General features: G+C 42.2%; 1 protein-coding gene and 1 long non-coding RNA gene across 2 annotated transcripts; one reads left to right on the forward strand and one right to left on the reverse strand.

The window, feature by feature from the left end:
• The first annotated feature begins 868 nt into the window (after nt 1–868).
• On the forward strand, nt 869–18,829 carry yaf2 (YY1 associated factor 2). The gene is made up of 4 exons (XM_010887464.5): nt 869–1,027; nt 1,426–1,551; nt 14,023–14,178; nt 17,348–18,829. The coding sequence occupies exons 1-4, from the start codon at nt 1,002–1,004 to the stop codon at nt 17,625–17,627; spliced, it is 588 nt and encodes a 195-aa protein (XP_010885766.1). The 5' UTR covers nt 869–1,001; the 3' UTR covers nt 17,628–18,829.
• Nucleotides 18,830–20,197: 1,368 nt separating this feature from the next.
• LOC117593800 lies at nt 20,198–21,140 on the reverse strand. Its single transcript, XR_004575251.1, has 3 exons — nt 20,977–21,140; nt 20,382–20,524; nt 20,198–20,282 (listed from the first exon to the last, which is right to left on the reverse strand). It is a non-coding gene; the product is annotated as an uncharacterized LOC117593800 (long non-coding RNA).
• Nucleotides 21,141–21,778: the final 638 nt, after the last annotated feature.

Raw genomic sequence — 21,778 nt, forward strand, 5'->3', positions numbered from 1 at the left:
TGATCTTGGGGCTTTACAAAAACGGGTAATTTTCAGTCTCTCATACGTAGCTAGCCAGTTTACTACTATTTATTTTATTTACCATTTGATACCACCTTATCCAAGACTCAATAGCCTGTTTTTTTTCGGGGAGGTGAAGACAAAGAAGTCGCAGGAGTTAATGCACGTTCTAAAAAATATATATATATCGGATGTCAGACCGATTGTTGCAACCGAGTTTGGGTAGTTCTACATCTTCGTCAGTGTATAGCGTGCACGCAGATGAGTGGAGTTTTCTGTTGGATAAATATGTGTACGCTAGCGCACTCTATGCGCAGGCAAACATAACGAGCAGAATTCGCGTGCCTGAGCAAGAGGTAGTAAGTAGGCAAACGATCATTAATTAAATGAAAATGTGAGTAAACGGCGTTTACCCCTCACTACAACCCTGATATGAAGTCTTAAGATGTTTTCGGAAATGGATACGAGGTGGAAAGATTATACTATGTTAACATTACCGGCGAATGGTAAATATGACCAATTCCCAAGAGTTTAGTTTTTGGTCGACAAAGATTAGCATCTACGTAACTATACCGTTATAAACTATACCGCCAGCAATCTCCATCACAGTAGGCCGCGAGATATGTATTTGTGCTAACATTCAACTCTTGAGTCACGTTTGTCTGATTCTTGTTCGTAGATGGCGCCAATGGCAGATAATCATACATTATTATTAGATCCTATCACTGCACAATTTCTGCTCCATTAGCATGTGTGTTTCATGGATTAGTGTTAATTTGTAGCTTATCAATTCAAAATCGAACCAGGAACGTTCAGTCCGGTCTTCAGGCTCAGGAGGAAATGGCTTCGAATGTGATTGGGCAAACCGCGTCATGTGACTATTTTCCGACTGGAGTTTCCACGACAGCTGGGAGCCGTGCGATACCTCATCGCGAATCGCATTTTAAAATATACATAGGGACAGTCTTTATTTCAACATTGGCAAACAAACTTTTGGCGGCATGGGAGATAAGAGAAGTCCAACCAGGTAATGTGTGACTCGTTGCGCTGGTGACATAGATGCTGAGAACTGCACACCATGCCACATAATTGAAACACTCCACGGGCTCGGTGTGTGTGTGTGTGTGTGTGTGTGTGTGTGTGTGTGTGTGTGTGTGTGTGTGTGTGTGTGTGTGTGTAAGTGTAAGAGTGTGTGTATGTGGTAGCCGCCACAGTGTAGCTACCATGGCGGACTGTTTGTTTTATTGCGGTGTCAAATCATAGCGCGAGCTCGTAAAACAGAACACTTTCGGAACGCTGAATGGATCATCCTCCCAGATGTTTGACAGCGCGAGCATATTATAGCCGATACATGATGCACACACAGCACCGCTAACAGGGGATGTGAAACTGATGTATTTTCTGTCCGTTTTGTTTTGTTCGAAGGCCGAAGCGTCAACCAAAGCCTTCAGAGAACGAGGGATATTGGGATTGTAGCGTTTGCACTTACAAGAACACCGCGGAGGCTTTTAAGTGCATGATGTGCGATGTGAGGAAAGGGACGTCAACACGGTAAGTGGATACGATTAATTTTGTTCGATGATAAAATGCTATTATGGCAGTGCAAATGGGTAGTCTACACGCCGATTTGTTAGCTTAGGTATCAGATTGTGTCCATTCATGTTAGTCTACTAACGATACGTGTAAACATAAGCTATCTAGATGATTTTTCCTGCTGCAGTAGGCTAGCTGCTGTACAACATGTTTTTGTCAAGGAACCACATTCTAGTATTGATTTCCAGAGAACAGATTGATACTGATAATGGAACAGTGCAACTAAGAACATTGTTTTCGTCCATATTTTGTTTTTACTCCTTTGCTTAAAGGTCTAGTGCAGTCAACAAATATTTCCCCTTTTTCGTGGTGATACGACCACACTGAAGAATATTGGATATATTTTGTGTAGGAGTTGTTTGTAAAATAAATAAAAAATCCTTGGAATTTCATCCTTTTCAGGTGGGATGAGACTTTTGGCCTACTTTGTGATGTCATAAAGTTGATCTTGTAATACGCCAATGACTGTTGATCTCGGTAAGAGGGTGGGCTTTATACATCATATCAGCCAATCAGGGATAGATAGATTGATGTAGATAGATAAACATTGATTAATTATATATTCCTTGATGATTTAAACGTGTGTTTTAAGACTGCAACCTACAGTTCATGCAGGTCAATTATAATTAAAAACCATGTTTGGATATAACTTGGGCTGTTTGTACGTAATAACATTTAAAATCTTTGTCTGCAAGATGTAGTACTTGCAAGCTGTTATTCAGTCATTATAAAGTAGCAACAAGTAAGCATGAGTAGTTTCCTACCTAAACATGCCATTCTTGTGTGAACATAGATATTCAGCGCGGCTCACATTATTCATATAAAAAAATTTTTTTGGACTGGTAGTTCAGTTCTCTCTGAAGCATCTGCTTCCTTTGACAATTTGGAGCAGTAACTTCTATGGCATCCTATGCATCAAATGTCGCATACTACTTTAAATCCCGGGTTAATGTCCTGGTTCAGTTGTGGACTAGCACTACAATAAGGACTAGGGTGCCATTTGGGACATAAGTACTCTCATGGGTTTCACCATTCTAATATGACAGACCCCCCCCCCCCCCCAAAAAAAAAAAACATGAGCTGTTTCTTACTTGTTCATCTAATCCTCCATAACTGTGAAGATTATAGGGCATAGATTGATAGGTCATGAACCAGGGCCAGTTGATATGGTCATATGAGAACATTAGTCTCAGAGATCAACATGGACTCAGACACTTTGAGGAGGCTGACAGCGTTGATGACCTCAGTGGAAAAGGGAAGGAGTGGTGGGGGCGGCGGCGGGGGGGGGGGGGGGTATTTAATCATCACTGTTCCCTTGTCATCCATCTTGTGAGTTGATATTGTGGTTCAGGGGACATCTCTCTTTCTCTCTCCTAGCCACCACCGCACCCCTCCCCCATAGCCCCCCCTGCCCCCCCCCCCCACGGTTTTATTACCAGAGGTTGAACATTATCCTTGTCGTTCATGCATAACCAATTATCCCCGTTTTAAAGAGCACTTTTCAAATGAGCCAGTTAACAGTGTGTAGACCGATTCAATTGTCTCCATTGCCTCTGTGACTGGAATGCTCTGTAGTGTGTGTGTGCGTGTGTGTACACGGGTCTGTGATTGCATATTTGTGCGGGCGGGCGTGTGTGTGTGTGTGTCTAGTTGCTGAAAAGAGGCTGCCATAGCAGCTGCCAGACTCCCATTGCAGGGTTCATTAGTATGCTAGGGCTTAATCAGTGTGCTGTCATCAGAGCCACAAAGATTTTCATCAGGACAACGGTCTTAAAGCAGCCGGGGGGGGGGGGGGGGTCACCACCATTAACCAGCTCATCCAACGCTGCACACACAGGAAGATGCGCGAGACATCTCTTATTCGCTCCTCACGCGCAGAAACACAAGAGGCAAAGAGAAAAAGGTTTGGCAAAGTGAACATATGTCTCTTATGCCAATAAAGCCTTTTTGGCATTTGACTGAATGGATCCGCCTCCAGCCAGGACTCCCATTGAGCACAGGTTGAAATAGAGAGACCACTTAACTCCTCTAAGTACATACATGGAAACCCAGGCAGTGTGGAGAAGAGGGGATCAGGAGGAGGAGACGAGAAGAGCGAGGGGACCTCAACAGGGCAGTGCACTTCTGCCCTAACAATGCCACACACTGTGTACACCGCAAGACGAGCAGAACAGAGGGAGAAATGTGTGCGAAAGAGAGGCCGCTACTTTAGCATGCTAAACACCAGCCCTCTGCCCCTCCAACCACACGGCCAGCAGAGGCAATGATGCTGGCAAGATGGCCAACAAAGGAGGTCAAGAAGGTCACGGTGGTTAACGAAGGGCCAATAGCGACATGACTCGACCTGCATCACAGGCCCCTCCACACAAACACGACACCCAGCAGGGAAGCTCGCTCTTCATCTTGTCGAAGGGGGGGGGGGGGGGGTATAAAACGCTCATGCAAACTCTATATTTGTGTCAAATTAGCTTGGAGTTTTCTCCAGGGACATGGTGACAGAATCCACAGTTTGGCTCCAGCCTAAGGTAAAGTGTAATAGCATTGTCAGATTCCATGAGTGGAAACTGCTGAACTGATGTTTGCAAAGCGACAATGCGAACCGAAATGTCGTGGGAAACACAAACTAGGTTTTAGCAGGAATATATCATAAGTATACTGCTAAACCAATTGCTGGAATTTGGTTACTCAGAACTGGGGCCATTTTTGTTACAACAGCACAGAGCACATCACTGCGCTGTTTCACGCTGAAGCTGGGTAGTTGTTGACAGGTCTTTGAAAAAAAATAGGTGTAAGTCACATTGAACTCTAACATTATGAGGACAAAATATAAGAAATATGGGATGTATCCTAAAATGCCCATCTCGCCTGAGCCGTTCAGCCATCCTTTATTGCGCTGCTCGCTAATCCAGGAAGTACGATGGACGGTACACGCTTGGCGGAGGAGGCATCTTCAGCTAACAGCTACACTGGCAAGAAACTTTCCTCCAACAAGGAGGACAATGTGGCAGAGCAGCCCAAAATCCCTCCCACAAATTTGCATTGCCCAATTTTCTCACGTCCTGGGCACAGTGCCACAACCAGAATATTTCCCCCTGTTTTTATACAGCTCACTAGTTGGTAGTCATTGTTCCTCATCAACTGTGTATGAACTCTTATATTTCTGTAGTTTTTTCAATGGTTTTGAGAAGGGAGAGCGGGAAGGAAGAAGAGAGAAAGAGACAGAGAAAGAAGAGAGAAGAGGAAGCGAGAGACACCATCCAAGAGAGGTGATGAGGTTGTGTGTACACACAGTTAAGGGGAGATGAAAATACGTTTTCTTAAGGCGAGGTTTAACAGAGCTGCTCTCTGATGCTGCTAAAAAGATTGAACCATAATTAAAAGCACACTGTGCTAGACAAGGTTGAATTATCTCCTGGACAGGAGGATAGCAACCAACGCAGATGAGGGGGAACAGAAGGAGTCATTACAAGTCGACACATCCAGTGTGAAAACAAGGCAGGGGGAGGGGCAGGTAAAGGAGAAAGATGATAGTATGTTGTGAGGGATGCTGAGTGGAGACAAGACCACAACTAACATTACAAGCTTTGTGACAAGTCCGTTCTGTTGGCTCAAGCATACTAGTTAACACTGCCCCCTGTTGTTTTCAGAGAATTAAAAAGGCACCAATAGCCAAACGAGTTGTCGAATACTTAAAGGCAAAACGCATTTGTTTAATGACTATCAGTTCATGTCCTTCCTCTGTTATTTCAGAGTAAGGGGAGACAAGAAAATACTCTCAAATTACAGTGCTCTCTTCTCTGGCTCAGACATCTAGGCTTTTGCCATCTGAAAAATTTAAATAAAACGCCATATTTTTTCCCCCAAGAGTGGTTTGACTGCGGTTTCTAACAGTTGTCTAAACATTCACCATCTGCCTTGGAGCCAAATTACAGGGTGTGTGAAGACCAATTTTATCTGACCTTCCAATACACCATGTCATCTAAGCTGATTGTGTTTTAATGCTTTCAGCCCCAAGTGGGGAAAAAACATTCTGCTTCATGTCCTATAGTGAGGATTCTACAAGTGTGATAGGATTTGGGGGTTAATCTCGTTCTCAGGCACTTGTCCAAATGCACTAAAGATCTGGTGGAACAAACCGTCAAACTTGACCTTCATTAGCCAATAAGAATGTTGTGAGAAATTCCAGCACAAAAAAAAAAAACATTGACTTAATCGGCTTAGTCCACCAACCAACCATCTCTCACAACTCCTTGCCCCATACCGTATGTCTCCAGTGTGCCCGAGCACCATCCACTGTGTTGTTTCAACAGCTGAGCATACATTGCAGCAAGGTTGACTCAGTGCAATTTGACCGGCTTAAGACAGTTTGAACCATGCTAAGTGCAAACACACCAGAATGCAAACCTTTTAGGTTTTAATATCCTGTGGATTTTTTGAAAACTATTCCCATTGAGAATACTAAACTTACACAAATGTGTAACCTTAGCCTAATCCTTAACCCATCCCAAAATGTTACTTTTACCCTGAGACAGAAATAGCTTCCCCCCTCCCCCTCACGTGTTCTGAGGAAAAGTGCCCACATGTTAGGAATGTCCTCGTTTTACTCCCCTTGCAAGTATAAAGACAACACGCACTCGACACCTTCACTCATGTCTTACCATGTCCTTGTCTACTGTAATTTTCCAGGAAACCCTCAGGAGAAAATCCTGTTTATATTACTGTTGTCAGTGGCACAGAGGCCCATTTTCAGCCTAGGACTGTTTTAGAATGCCTGCAGTGAATGTTATATTATGCTAATTGTACAGTACACCGCATTGGCCACCTTGGCCAATATGTACATGTATTCACACACGCCACAAAACTGTACAGTGTTGTGTGCCAGCGTAAGTGATGCAAAGTGGAAGCTGTCCTGGGAATTCACGCGTGTGATCGTGTGAGTCAGCCAGGGAACCGGGGCTGAAGGGCTGTTGTGCCGTGAACCATGGGAGGTAGAGAGCCATCCGTCACAAACGTACATGTACAAACATACACACACACACACATACACACACACACACACCACAAAACCACACACCTCTCCAGACGAGAGCAGCATGTTCAGGCAGTAAGAGACATTAATCATATTCCTGGATTTGGTCCCAGGAGTAACGCACACGCACCCACACACACACACACACACACACACACACACAAACCTGCTGAAAGACAGAAGGCGTTGAGTATGTAGGCTAGATGGACTGATCTGTGAGAGTACAGTAGACTCCAGCTCTTATCAACACTGCATTATTCAGCTCACACAGATCACAGGCCTGTGGAATGACAATGGCAGTCGGCTGGCCTACGCTCCAACAGATCTGGGACTAGAGATAATCTTGCGTTACCATCTAAATAGACAGATTGTTTTTGGTTACATATTTCTACAGGTTAGCACTGAACTCGGGGGGGTAGCACTTCTTGCAGTGACTTGTCTTGTTTTTGTGTTTTGCTTTAACGCGGTCTCTATGCAGAGCTTCTGTGTTCTCCGAAGTGAAGATCACGTCAGGTTTACATTATCAGGGGCCAACCGCAAACATGTCCAGACATGTTTACGTTACGTCTAGGTTACATGACCTCTAAGGAAAGCAAGGCATGAAGTGCCATTCACTGGATATTCATGCCATTTGATCCTTGTAAATGGTCCTTCAGGGGAAGAATTGTATACGATCCTTGACATAGTTAAAAGCATAATGAAAAATAATAACACGTGATTAACCAGGCTTTTATCAATAGGATATTGCAAAACAATAATTGATGTTGTGATGCTTTCCCATTTGCTCTAAATTGAATAGTATTTGGATTTCAATAACGTTGTGTCATTGTTTTCAGTACTGAAAGATATTGTTCAGAATGTTGTATTTGGCAAATATGGTTGTACAGTCCTGTTTGCGTCCCAGAATCAGATGTCTGCACCTCCCGATTTATTATCTGATGTGAGGAATCCCTCTGTTAGCCCTGGCAGTCACACTGTGGTTAGCATCAGAAAGTTACCTTCTTGTCTTACAACAACCCTGGTAGATTCTGTACCTCTTATGCTTATCATTGAATCACTACGAGTCTTTAATTGACAACAAGACTGACAGAGTGGCGATCCAGCATAGGCTACCAGCATTGATGACACAATTTCACATAATTTGCTTCAGTTCAGCTCTTTTTCTACTAGACTGCTAGAACTAGTTTCAAGGACAACTGAAGAGGAATGTTGTTCAGCAAAAACACATCCACGATTTGATAAGTGCAGCCGGCTGAGGAGTGAGGAATCACTCAGTGGCATTAGACCTGCCTGACTTGACAGATTGAGTGGCTGAGGGAAGGGAATGAGAGCAGGAGGTTGGGGGTGAGACATGAAGTCATCCAAAGAGAGATAGAGAGAGATAGAGGTCAGTTGTGCATTAAAGGACTGTTGTTTTCAGAACCACAATGACATTGCGATGAAAGGGGACCATCATGCTCTGTCAACAAAGGGGTTTCGGAGAGCTGGACTGGAGTGCAACGAGTGGCTGCAAAGCGGATCTTAAGGAAGTAGAATTATCTTGCGAAAGTTTCCTTTCCTGTTTTATTTCCAGGGGGAATACCATTTAAATATTTTGATTGTGTGCAAAGGAAATATGCGATGTCTACTCCCCCCGTAAAGAGAAATCTCAGTCCAACTCCTCTTCTGCAAATGTCACACCTGTTTTATCACAGGCAAAAGATAATTTTGTTTTCATAAATGTTTGATATAGCAAAAAAAAGAAATGGCTCTGGCTGCCGAATCTCATACAAGCTAGATAAGAGTTAAAACGTGGCTTGCTGTTTTAACTTGACCGTAGAGCTGTTTATGGAGAAGGGGAAACAACTGTCATTTAGTAATTTAGGTGAACTGTGCCTTTAAGCCAACTTTTTCCACAGTGCTTATGAGGGTTCACTCATCTGACAACCCCTGAACTGTGTAGTCACTAGAGCGTGATGAGAATATGAAATCCTGACAATATGAAAGCCACAATGTTCCTTGAGCAAAGTGGCAGTCTAGGCTTGATCCTAGACTTTGGTGGCCGACTTGGTGCTAACAAAGAGCTTGTTAGACCGCTGCACCACCAGGGAGGCAGAGTCTCATTTTGTTTTCATTTTTGCAAAGTTCAGCTGAGGGAAACCGTAAGATGCCGGACCACATTCTGTTGCTGCCGATTTAGCACATGGTCATGTTTTATTAGGAGATACGGCTGACATTGAGTGCATTTTTGTGATCTTTTATCAGCTTCATAAAAGCTAGTATTTCAATAAAATTCACATCCAAGTGAAAATCTTAACAGAAACATGACAGTTCCTTTTCACAGTTTTTCATTTCCTTAATAGAGGCCAAATTAATGTAATTTTGATCCGTGTTCTTGAACAGAAATCTGATGGTTCCTTTTCACAGCTTTTAATTTACTTAACTGGCCAAACTCTTTTCATTTTGATCAGTAGCTTTTCTCCCCATAAAGGAGATGAAAGAGCTGTGACAGGTTTGAATGTACCAGTGCATCAAAAAAAAGAAAGAAGAAGAAACTTGAAATAAGGAATATTGTCTTTGAAGGTGACAAAGTACTAAAAGCCAATAAGGAACAAAAAGACAAAACAAGAAAAAAGACAATAACCGGTATAAGACCATGGCCGGTAAACTGAATTAATACAGCCTCTTACCTAACACGGACCAGGCCTATAAAATATAGCTAGGACTCACAATCCAACTATACTGCAGCACTACTCAAACCATGATTGTTTTGTTGGTGAAACAAGAAAAGAACCATTGCTGCTTTCCTCCAGAGCTGCTCCCAAGAGCTCAACAGAGGGTGCCCTCAGGCCAGGCTCCCCCCTGGGTCCACGAGTTCCCAGGATGCCATTCCCTCAGCTTTTCCATGGGAGTATTCACCCGGTCTATTTATGACATTCTGGTGAGCAAGTCCTTCCAAATTAACTGCGTCTCTGGTAAGATACTGTATAACAGCAGTAAATTGATTTCAGGTGGTTGCGTCAACAACATTAGATTTTGTTTTCTTAAGTACTGAAATGCCATACTCAACCTTTCTGAGTAGTGTGATGTTATTGTTTTTGATTATTTCTTTTTTCGGGGGCAAGGGGTCTAATTCCCAATTCAGGGCTTGTGGTGTGGTCAAAGATGGTCAAAGGTTGAAACAAATGGTCAAAGATGTGGGACGGTCAAAGGTTGAAACATGATTTCTTCAAGCAGTTCTCGTGGTGGTCCGATTCTTGTCACACTGCAGTCTCAGCCCAGAACACGTTAGCAGGTACATGCGTGGTGAGGTAACGCATTCCACAAACTACATCCACAATTCAGTTTGCATGCTCCTGAACTTAATGCATGGAGTGGCAAGAACGAGATGCGACAAGGCAGTCCCGCCCAAATATCCACCCGTCTCCCTTGGGCAGCGCTGTGGCAATTTTCCGCCCGCATCGGCTGGACCCCTGGGCATCGTTGCTATGACGCTACTAGGATAGGAACCAATCACCCACAGTGGCACAGTTGGGTTACAAAGCATCAGTTTAGATGACTGCAACATGCAGGAGCCTAAATCTACCATCATTTCAAAATGGTTTAAAAAATATAGATTCAAAATAAAGCAAATTTGTGTTTTGTGTCCTAAGATTCCCTCAGTTTAGGTTTTGGTTGGCACTTTGTGACAACTGATGTAAAAAAGGGCTACATAAAATAAATTTGATCAAACATCTGAAAGTAATCAATGACGCTGAATGTGGTAAATCTGAGAGGACAAATATGTTTTCATAGTACTATAGCTTTTTAAGCCTCAGTCATATCTACACAAAGACAACAAAGAGAAATCCTGAATTTCTTTTCAGGATTATTTCCTTTTCAACTCATCGAAGAGATTAAATCAGAATACCATTTGAAAATATTTTGTTTTTGTTTTATTATTATTAAAACAAAACTACTTTATAATTTGACAACTTTCTTGATGTCCTAGAAGGCGCTCATGTTTCCCCACAGCTTTCTCCCCATTTAAAATGCTTCTCTGTCTGTCTGCTATTTTGTGCATTTATTTAAACCCCCCCGATGTCCTAATTTCATTGTGGCTGACTCCATTAGGTATTCTAGAATGGATGGCGTGAGTGGAATATTGACCGGGATCACATTCGAACTGCAGTTCCAGCATGAGGCAATAATGTCAAAACATACTGTAGGCTAGTCTGCCAGGACATACTGAGAAATTCCTGTTGGAATCAATGCATCAGTTACCCTCCTGTCCAGACCACCCGCCCCTGTGATGAAGCCTAAATGAAAGACCAATACTGGAGGACTCACACACACACACACACACAGGCTGTCTACAGTAAAGTGCTTTCATAATAACCTCTGATTGGGTTAACTGCTCGGCTCTCTTTACCACTCCATCTCTGTTCAACATTACAATATTAGTCATGGCAGCCGGCTCCCCTTTCACCTAGCAGCAATTACCTCTGAAAACAAATCCCTCCCATCATCCATCCCAATGTGTTTGGGGAGTTGGGACACAGATGATTTTAAAACACACACACACACACACACACACACAAAACAATAGGTTATTTTATTACTGAGAGATTCTTCTCCGGCTGTTGGAAGCAAGTCATCAGCAGTTCCACCCATGGTGCTGTGTTTGTGTGTGTGTGAGAGAGAAAAAACCTGCCTTTCTGGCTTCCAGTTATTTTAGCCATTCTTCCTGAATTGTTTCAGCTCATTGATATTCTTGGGACGTCTTGCATGAACAGCTTGCTTCAGGTCATGCCACAGCATTTTAATAGGATTGAGGTCAGAACTCTGACTTGGCCATACCAAAATGTGAATTTCCCCTGTATGAACCAGATTTGCTTGTGTGTTTATAGTCATTGTCATGCTGCAATACCCAAACACTTTTCAGCTTCAGATGTATGATTGTTTTTCCTGATTCATTTTTTAAAATGTAATTCATTGTTTTCTCAATGATTGCAAGCCGTCCAGGCCTGAGGTAGCAAAGCAGCCCCAAACCATTACGCTCCATCCTTGCTTCACGGTAGAGATGAGATGTGTTTGATATGTACTATTTTTCCTCCAAACAACCTTTTTGTGTCCTTTTTGCCAGACTGCATAAGGGGAGCCGGCCAAGAAGAGCGAATGTCTCTTACGGAGTTTGTGGGTGAATGACTGACAACCCACTGTTAAATAGCGGGGTGTTTAGAGACGCGGACTGTCATGCATGTGACTGGTGTTCAATCCTTTCCACAGAAAAAACGAATTAGGCATTGATATTTCTTCAGGATAGACTGAAGCTTCGCTGGATACAAGCTTCAGTAGCTACATCATAGTAAGCCTAAAGTAAAACTATTTATGTTTATATTGCGATGGACCGCACTGCACGGACAAACTCGATTTTGATTTACATAGCGTAGTTCGCATAGTCTAGTGGAACCAGCCATAGAGTGATTGCAGTCATTGTTTTCATTACTGTATAGCTATTAGCTAGCCATCTACAGTCATCGTTTTCTAATTTAAGGCATTGAATGTAGTGTAGAGACCCTGTTATACCCATTATTGTTTTGGATGTTAGCTAATGTAGGGAACTAGTTTCAAGATCCGTCGAGTTTTGACTAATTGGTTTAACAATGCAGACATCACATCTCTACACACGTATCACATGCAACAACACACACTGTTTAAATAGCATAATGGTTAAAGGCACAGTCTGCCACATAAGAAACCGTAGTTCGAATCCAGCCCGGGGTAACAACATTCATCCCTTCTAATCGTGGGCTGGCAGGACTAGGCTTGCCTGGTTCCTTGTATATTTTTTTTTTGGCTCATCTGTCCACAGACAATTGTTCCACTCCCAGGTGGGTAGTAGTGGCTCACCTTTCTCCATTTGTACAAAATCTGTCAGACTGCATATTGATGTAGGCTCGAGTCTTTAGAAATGTTTTTGTAGCTCCTTCTAGCCTCATGAGCATCGACAACTCTTCTACTGAAGTCTTCCGATTTCTCTTTTGACAGGGCCGTGTTCCACTTTTTATGACAGGGCACCTCTAACCCACAGCTGAATTTCACTTTGGAATAAGTCTATCCTAGAGGTTGACATAAGTTTGCAGCTGATGCTGTGTATGTTTGACCAATGTGTTCATTGATGACATTTAAAAGTGTGTGTGTCTGTGTGTGTGTATTTGTTGAATCGCACCATGTTGAGTGTGGTAACTTGTCATGCTTCCTTAGAGTTCATGTGGGTTTTCTTACAACTGTATAAGCCATGAGACCAATGTAAATTATGCATGGCCTTGATGCAGTGGCTATAAAGGTTTCTCTCTTTAACAGTTCTATGAAAGTAGCAGTTTCAAGATGTACACTGGACTGTTAGTGATCTAAACAGCGCTCTTTTCCTTTTGCATTGTGTAACAGGCTACTATCTAGCTCGTCTAGCCATTATCTTTCTATTGGGGAAGTCAAGAAAGGACTTTAGCCAAGTACCTTATTGTCATTTTCAGAGTATTGCGATTTGGATCTTAATATTGAGCCATGATTGCAGTCGGGATTGTAAGTTTCAAGCTAAGCTGATGACAGTTATTCTAACTGGTGGTGAAGAAATGTTTTTGCAAAATTATGCTGTGGATTCCGTGATACCCTGAGGGCTCATCTGTGACATGTTGCCTGGGGTGTGTGTGCGGAGGCCAAATTTGTATGTGTGCATGCTTGTGTGTTTTCATCTACTGAAGGTGGGTGTGTTTTCTTTGTAAAAGGGTACCACTGACTGATCACTACATTCGGTCCAGACAAACTCAGACACACCCACACAGGGCCGGCACACTGTGTTACACCCACTGTGGCAGAACAACAGATGGGTCTTTCAGCACGGAGGACTGGGCCTGGCTGGCATTTCACGCTGGTAATTTGCCATTCCCTAAAGCCAGCATAACGCACAGTACCGGGCACTTGACATGTACAGTGCTACTGGAAAAATTGCATTGTGCGTGTTTGTGTGAAGGATTCACACAAAGAACGAAGAAACAGAAATACATATAGCTGCTTCCACTGAGAACAGGCATCCCCTGTGGATTGAATATTGCATGGTCATTTTAGTCTTTTCCGATGGACAGTGGTCACTGGTTTTGACTTGCAGTTTGAACTTGCCTGTTCAATTATTTTTGTCTTTTTTTGTTCTGTCAAGGTGAACACTCACACAAGACCCCACTATGGCCTCTGGGATAGACTGATAAGTCTATTATTTATTTTTCTATGTTTACTGGGCTATTGTGAATAAACAATATGGTTTACTTGATGCATCTACAGTGGTTATAGTTCGTTCATGACTGCATTATAAACAGTTATTACACCATGTTTTCTGCTTGCTAAATGGTGGCCTGTCTTACTAATCCTGTGGTGTTTTCCTGCAGGAAGCCTCGTCCTGTCTCCCAGCTGGTTGCTCAGCAGGTAACGCCACAGTTCGCCTCGCCCACGCTGCTACCCAAGAAGGAAAAGAAGGACAGGACAGACAAGGAAAAAAATGAGAAAGAACCCACGGTGAAAAAGAACAACCACAAGAAAATGAGGTTAGCATTAACAGCCTGAGAATATGGAGAATAAAGCTCTTAGAGAAAAGTAGAACTGAATGTAAAAACAAAAATATTCACTATACTCTCATTGATCCTCAATTGCTGGCAAATGGCAAAATTGCCATGAAACAACCAGAAGAAACCTCTTATTGCACAATGAGTACAACTACGAAGAGTCATACATAATACTACCAGGACTGCAAAAATTATTCAGCATGTTCCTAGGCACCTCTTCAAATTTTGTGAAAGGTGATCTTTTAACAAAAGTTAAGGCTTTGTCCTTTGCTGGATAAAAATATATTCCGGCGTGACAAGCCATGTCAAAGGGTGTCCCATGACACCCTTCCACATGATTGATGTAAACAAACAGCATTAGGGTCTGTTGTGGAACAGCGTAGCGTGCTACCGCTGTCTCAACACTGGACCAGCTGGGTATTTTGTAAAAGCACTTTATGAAAACTGCTAATGTAAAAAGGGCTTTATGAATGAATTTGATTGATTGATTGACTAGCTGCTCTTGCACCGCTCTCTCGAAATGACGGCAGATACTTTACTGAGTAAGATACTGTACCTTATAGAATAATAGAGTAGTGCTTCCAAACTCCTGTCCTCCAATGCCCCAAATACACATTTTTATTTTAGCACAGCTGATTCGACTTGTCAACTGATTATCAGGCTCTCGTTGACTTGAATTGGGTATTCTTGTTCGGGGCTACCACAAAACTGTGCTGTTGGGGGTACTCGAGGGCTTGATAAAGATGAGCAAAAAAAGGAAATGAAAAAAGTCAAATAATAAGCTTGATCTTACACACAGAAATTGAACATTAAACTGAGTTTAATTTGTTTTGAGAGAAAAAAATGTAATCTAAAATCAAGTAAAAGATAACGTCACAATTATTGGCAACATTAAATTTTTGGAGGTGGGGTCTAATTGTAATTCTTGGTGACCCCAAGATTCAACCAACTTCTGTAATTCTGTAACTATTAACCATGGATATACACCACCATTCAAAAGTTTGGGGTCACTTAGAAATGTCCTTGTTTTCAATTAAAACACGTAATGAATTAATAGGAAATATAGCAAAATGAATAGGAATAATTTAAGGACAAATAATTGTAATTAAATAAGTGTGTCATTGGGCAGCAATTACAGCCTTGCTGACCGTTGGCATCCTAGTTGTCAGTTTGTTGAGGTCATCTGAAGAGATTTCACCCCATGCTTCCTGAAGAACCTCCCACTAGTTGGATTGGCTTGATGGGCACATCTTAGGTACCATTCGGTCAAGCTGCTCCCACAACAGCTCAATAGGGTTGAGATTCGGTGACTGTTCTGGCCACTCCATTAAAGACAGAATACCAGCTGACTTCCTCTTCCCTAAATAGTTCTTGCATAGATTGGAGCTGTGCTTTGGGTCATTGTCCTATTGTAGGAGGAAACTGGCTCTAATCAAGCGCCGTCCACAGGGTATGGCATAGCATTGCAAAATGGAGTGATAGCCTTCCTTCTTCAAGATCTCTTGTCCTCTACATACATCCCACTTTACCACCACCAAAGCACCCCCAGATCATCACATTGTCTCAACCCTGCTTGACAGATGCTGTCAAGCACTCCTCCAGCATCTTTTCATTTGGTCTGCATCTCACGAATGTTCTTCTTTGTGATCCAAACACTTTTTTCCAATCTTCCACTGTCCAGTGTCTGTATTCTTTTGCCCATCTGAATCTTTTCTTTTTATTGACCAGCCTGAGATAGGCTCTCTCTTTGCAATTCTGCCTAAAAGGCCAGCATCTCGGAGTCGCTTCTACACTGTTGATGTTGAGACTGGTGTTTTGCAGGTACTTCTTAATGAAGCTGCCATTTAAGGATCTGTGAGGCGTCGGTTTCTCAAACTAGACAATGAATTTGTCCTTTTGCTCAGTTGTGCACCTGGCCTCCCACTTTCTATTCTGGTTAGAGACAGTTTTGCACTGTTCTGTGAAGTGAGTAGTATGCAGCATTGTAGATGATCTTCAGTTGCTTTGCAATTTCTCACATGGAATAGCCTTCATTTCTGAGAACAAGAATAGACTGATGAGTTTCAGAAGAAAGTTCTTTGTTTCTGGTCAATTTGAGCCTGTAATCAAACCCACAATTGCTGTCTAAAGAAAATAATATGAATTGGAAGGATAGATTTCTGGGGGTGCCAATAATTGTGACCCGTTTGTTTTATATCTTGTTTAATAATCCCTTTCTTTAAAAAAAAAAAACTTTTAATGAAAGTTAGATTTCTCTCATTTTGAGTGTAAGATAAAGCAAATGAATAACGAAATGTATATATAGCCTTTTTGGCCGAGGGGGCCAGTAATTCTGAAGAACGCTGTAGCTCATTTGTTGTTTATTTCATAGACTTTTTTGCTAATCTTTATCAAGATGACTGTCATTTTGTGACTATATATCTATTTTTCTTAATGTGATGAAAAAGAAGCACAATTCAATGAACATGGGCATACACTACCTATTATCTTCAATGACCACAATGAAGTCAGTATATCTCAGAAAGGGTTTTTATAACATTTCTTATTCAGAATGTTGTACTGCCAGGTATAAATTGCTTTTCAGTTTATATTTTCCAGGAGAATCTATGCTGGCTTTTAAGATATACCGAATACATCCTAGAACAAGCTAGAAATGTGATGAATGCTCAAGCTTCTGAAGCTTTGTCACCATTATCATCTTTCACGTTTATGGACGTTATATCACTGTGTTAAGAGGGGATACCTACAATGAGAAGAGAAGCTATGTAACACCATAATGAATGTCAGCTTTTACCAGAGAAACTAATCACATTTGTGATAGCCCGAAGTATCCCACCTGATCAAGATGACATACCAGGCCTCAATTTGAAACTCACAATTTCCTTATAATTTTCCTGATTTCTGATTACCATTTCACCTTCGTTGTGGAAATGCACACATTTATACCTTCTCACAGAGTTGCCCGTTTTCTGTGTTTATAGTTATTAGTATGTAGTTGTATTGTAGTAGTAGTATGGTAGCATAAATGTATATGACTTTCACATGTTCCAGTTTGTGTGGTTTTCAATGGACGTACGCTACCCTCATATTGACGTCTCACATCAATCTGGAAAAGATCGTAACCTCCACCTTTCTTCCCTCCGTCCCTTAGGCCCAGGTTGAAAAACATTGACAGGAGCAGCGCCCAGCACTTAGAGGTCACGGTTGGAGACCTGACTGTCATCATCACAGACTTTAAAGAGAAAACCAGACCTCCGCCCTCGTCCAGTAGCATCACCCCACCCCCCTCTACCTCGACACCCCCAAGCGCTGTAGCCGTCACTGCAGAGCACCAGGGTGGGTCGAACTCCGACAACAACGTTGAGAAGGGGGTCTCGCGGTCATCTTCACCCAGAGGAGATGGCTCATTGGTCGGGGGAGAGTTCCACTAGACCGCCCCCCCGACCCGGATTGTCTGCCCTCAGCTTCTAGAACCTTGACCCCTAAACCTAGACAACATTCAAACCTTCAGCCAAACCTCAGGCTCTTTAACCACCTGACCTCCGACCCCACGCCCTCCGCCACAGTGCTCCACCCCCCCCCGTCTGGAATCCCATCTTATCCCTGGACGTGTACTTTGCTGTAGTAGCTACCAGTTCTAGCTAGAAAAACGGACAAGAAGCAGTCCAAACTGAGATCACTACTAACGCCGAGTAGTGAATAGCTTTCAGAAAAGGTACTGTTATCTGAAGTCTTGTTTCAATGGAATCTCTCTCAGAGTAACTTTAGGTCAATTTAACTGTGACTTAAAAAGAAAATAAATGTTGCATTCTGTGTTCTAAACACAAACTCATCTCACGACATTTACCCAATCGTAGCCTGTTGTACAGCACTGTTTCAGTGTAGTGGTATTATGACATCACTTCAGTGTTATTGTCAACAACTTTACGTTACCCATCATCTGTCCTATGAGATCTGTTGTGGTATGATGACATGGTTCAGAGTCCTTTAGTTTGTGTTGCATTAAGTGAGAGGGAGAAAGAAAAAAATAAAGAAAAGAGGCACCTTGAGAGGATTGTTAAATCTATGGACTTTCTTTCGGTACGTCTCTTGATATTTAGTGTCACACGTTGGGCGCTGCGGCACGGACACGTTAATAACGGTCGAGAAATGGAAACCGTGGTCACATGCCGACTGCAAATTGGCAAAGATTCCGGTGGCTCTGTGGAAATTCAACTCATCTAGACGTTTTGTGTGGGAACGCCAACAGACATTGACTTCATCCAGGTGGTCATCGGGGGAACATTGGAAATCACGATTATGGGTAACGACCGTGTGCTAATCAGGCAGCGCCCTTCCTGATCTCAATTTGATAGACTGAACTGCATTGTCATCGATTCCCTACATCTGCTGGGATGTGATGTGGTTTTTATTTAGAAAATAATGTCAGTTTTTTTTGGGGCGGGGGGGGGGGGTTGTGTTAGTTTTAACACTTGCCAGATATTATTGATCATACTGTATCGCAACACTCACTGTTACATTTCATATGATTTGAGTTGTTTTCCGCCAAGCTTCGCCGTTTTTAAATGTATGGATGACTTGGTTGATTATGGTTCCGTGTCTATGAAGATAAATAATGACATGTATTCCAAAAGGGTCAACTCAGCCTTTTTTTTTTTTTTCTCAGCCACGGCTTGACTGTCTTATATTTCCTTTGTCTGGATTCCACTGGAGGCGACCATGGATGACGATTCTATTTAGTGTTTTACAGTCAAATAGCGCCATCTAATGGATAACCACAAACCTATCCCACTGATTAAAAGGACTACAAACATTTCAGGCAGAGAGATTCAAAGATGGTTTTGAAAGTGTATTTCTCTTGTATATTTTAAATAGCCTAGTGTTCCCAGTCATCAAGAGACAGGGGAATTCCTCCTTCCTCTAATAGCTCCTAGAGAGAGAATAGTGACATGCCCACTCTAGATGGTAATTTTGTTTGCGCTGTTATGACGGCGCTTTGAAAACCATTCTATTAGAATTATATTTGTGGGACTTGAGAGTCACCATATTAAGCCCTCTGATATAAATAGAAACAGATCTAATCGGTGTACCTTCACAGGTGTCAGCGTGCTCCATTCCTTTACATACTACTTTGTTTATTTCAATCTCCATGTTGACACCATGGCAACAGCTGCTTTTCCTGGGGTCAAACATTCTAAAGGCCTCGCATGCAAAATAAATCCTCAATTTACATTCAGTGAAAATGGATGCGCTCACTACTGTAAATTGTTCAGGGTGAAACTTAAATGGTTGTTAAATGACAGGGCTATGAGATCAAAATGCTGACCTGATAAATTGGGCAGGAGAAAGACATGTAAATAAGCTGTTAACTGTGATAATGGCCCTAACCTTGTAGTGGACTGATTTACAAACAGCACCCACTGTTAGGGATTTTATATAGTATATTGGTTAAGAATCAGAAGGTCTGACGCAGATATGAACTCACCACCTCATGAAGAGATTTACACGAACAGAACCCAATGTTCTCTTAAGATCCCAAATGGTCACTAGTCTGACGCTCAAGTAAAAAAAAAACAGGTAAACGGACAGTGCTGTTCAAAAACAGAAGGCTTCAGCCCAGTTCCCCGCAAAACAGTTTGACCACAGTATGTCAAAGGGAGGTGCAGAAATAAGGAATCAAGTGCAATGATCACTTCAGTATCTGATCAGGGTATCGGTGGACTTCCAGGGCTAAGCCCTAGAGAAGTGTAAGTAAATAGACTTATGGCTGTTTTTTTACTGTACTAGCATAAATGACCAGAAGACACCTGATGTAAATGTCCAAATATTTTGTTCTACAGTGTGTAATTGAGACAATCCCAAACTTCCTCTGTGATCCATCTCTCAGTTTCCATTGACATGTAGTCTCCTCACACACTTGCATTAACCCACCCCACACACACACACACACACACACACACACACAGAATAACAGCATTAACTACTTACCGGGGACGGTACTGGCAGACATCGTGGAACTCAAACTTCCTCTTGGGACCGTTTGCTGCAGTACAGCCGATCTGATCAGTTAGCCTACTGTATATTACCTGTGAGGTGATTCCGAAAGACCAGAGGGGCAGATCAGATTGGAAGATGATTATATGGCAAAATGCATGTGGGATAAAACCTCTGATTATTGAACCAACCTGGTTGTAGTGACCACTTCTCCATGAATAATTCCATTGAGTTTATAGCTATTATCATTGGCCTCGTCACAGCAGGATTGGATAGCTTCAGTCCAGGGCCTCACATTGGTGGACATGTACAGGTTTTTCGCTGCATCCAGAGGCTGTGAACACAACCCCATTCTCTTTTTAAGGATTATACAGCAGGGCTAGAAAATCCTGTGGCTGTTGTGGAGTTGTGTTAACTAGGCACTGTACAGCGCTATGGGGTTCAATTAGAAGTTCAGTGACTGCATAAACACTCACTTTAAATGTACTGTTTTTCTACGTTGTATTTAAATGAGAAATTGTGCTGAACTTTATTTCTTAGTGATGTTTCTCATGGTGTATTGACCCATTTCTTCACGCTGCCTCCTTGCCCCAGTTCTATAAATACTTTTTTTTTTGAAAACAGTTATCCATGTAGCCAAATCTACAGCAGGAATCCAATGATCCGTATCATTTAAGGAGAGGTAGTTTGATGTCTGGATTGGGAAACTAGTTGTTTTTCGACAGAATAACTAGAACCTGATCAGATGTTTCCATATTAACTCCATTACGGGTTCAGCCTTCTTACCATCTGTAACATGTTGCTGGAAGGAGGATAAACCCTCACGTCTCAGTTCACTGTTCTTGTCCACAATCTCCTTCTGGACTTCAATGTTGCTGATGATAACATCAGCCAATGAACAGCAAGGATGCGGCAAGGAAAGGAGTCCCTCGACACAAATGGTCTGTGTGGACCCTAGAAATGGGAAAGTACAGTTACCTGGGAGAAAACTGGCACCTACACAGATTCATTAGAAATATTGTGGCAATGACACATCCCAAGTTCTCTACATTTCCACCATATAAACACAAGTCAGTACCTTCACATCCTCAACAAGTGCAAGTGGATACCACCGGTGTGATTAATACCTTTAAATACTGTGCATGCTTCAGCCCATGTGATCCTAATTGAGTGTTTGGTAACTCTGGCTAATTGAGAGATCTGATTAGCTCCCTGGGGTGCATTCAAGAGGACATTTTGATAGGCATTTTATCAGCGAACCAGTCAATGCAAACACATCCCTGGTTTACATTGAAGCGCTGACAGAACACAATCGGGCCAGTCGAAACCTAGGCTCTAAACCCTATACACTTGTAGATCCAAGACAATTGGCATGGTTAAAGCATCAATTATTACCTGTAGTGACAGTGTAGTTCCAAGATGTCCTATAATTAGTGAGCTTACATTTGTCATTATCCACAATCAAGTAGAATCACGGTCATACTTGAGCCATGAAGTTAGTTACATTAGGTACAAAATAAATTGTTTTGATGACCTTGGTCACAGTTCAAGGCACATTCTTGCTCAAACACCACTTTATAACCAGTGG

This window comes from Esox lucius, chromosome 23, assembly GCF_011004845.1.
Source record: "Esox lucius isolate fEsoLuc1 chromosome 23, fEsoLuc1.pri, whole genome shotgun sequence".
NCBI classification, from domain to species: domain Eukaryota; kingdom Metazoa; phylum Chordata; class Actinopteri; order Esociformes; family Esocidae; genus Esox; species Esox lucius.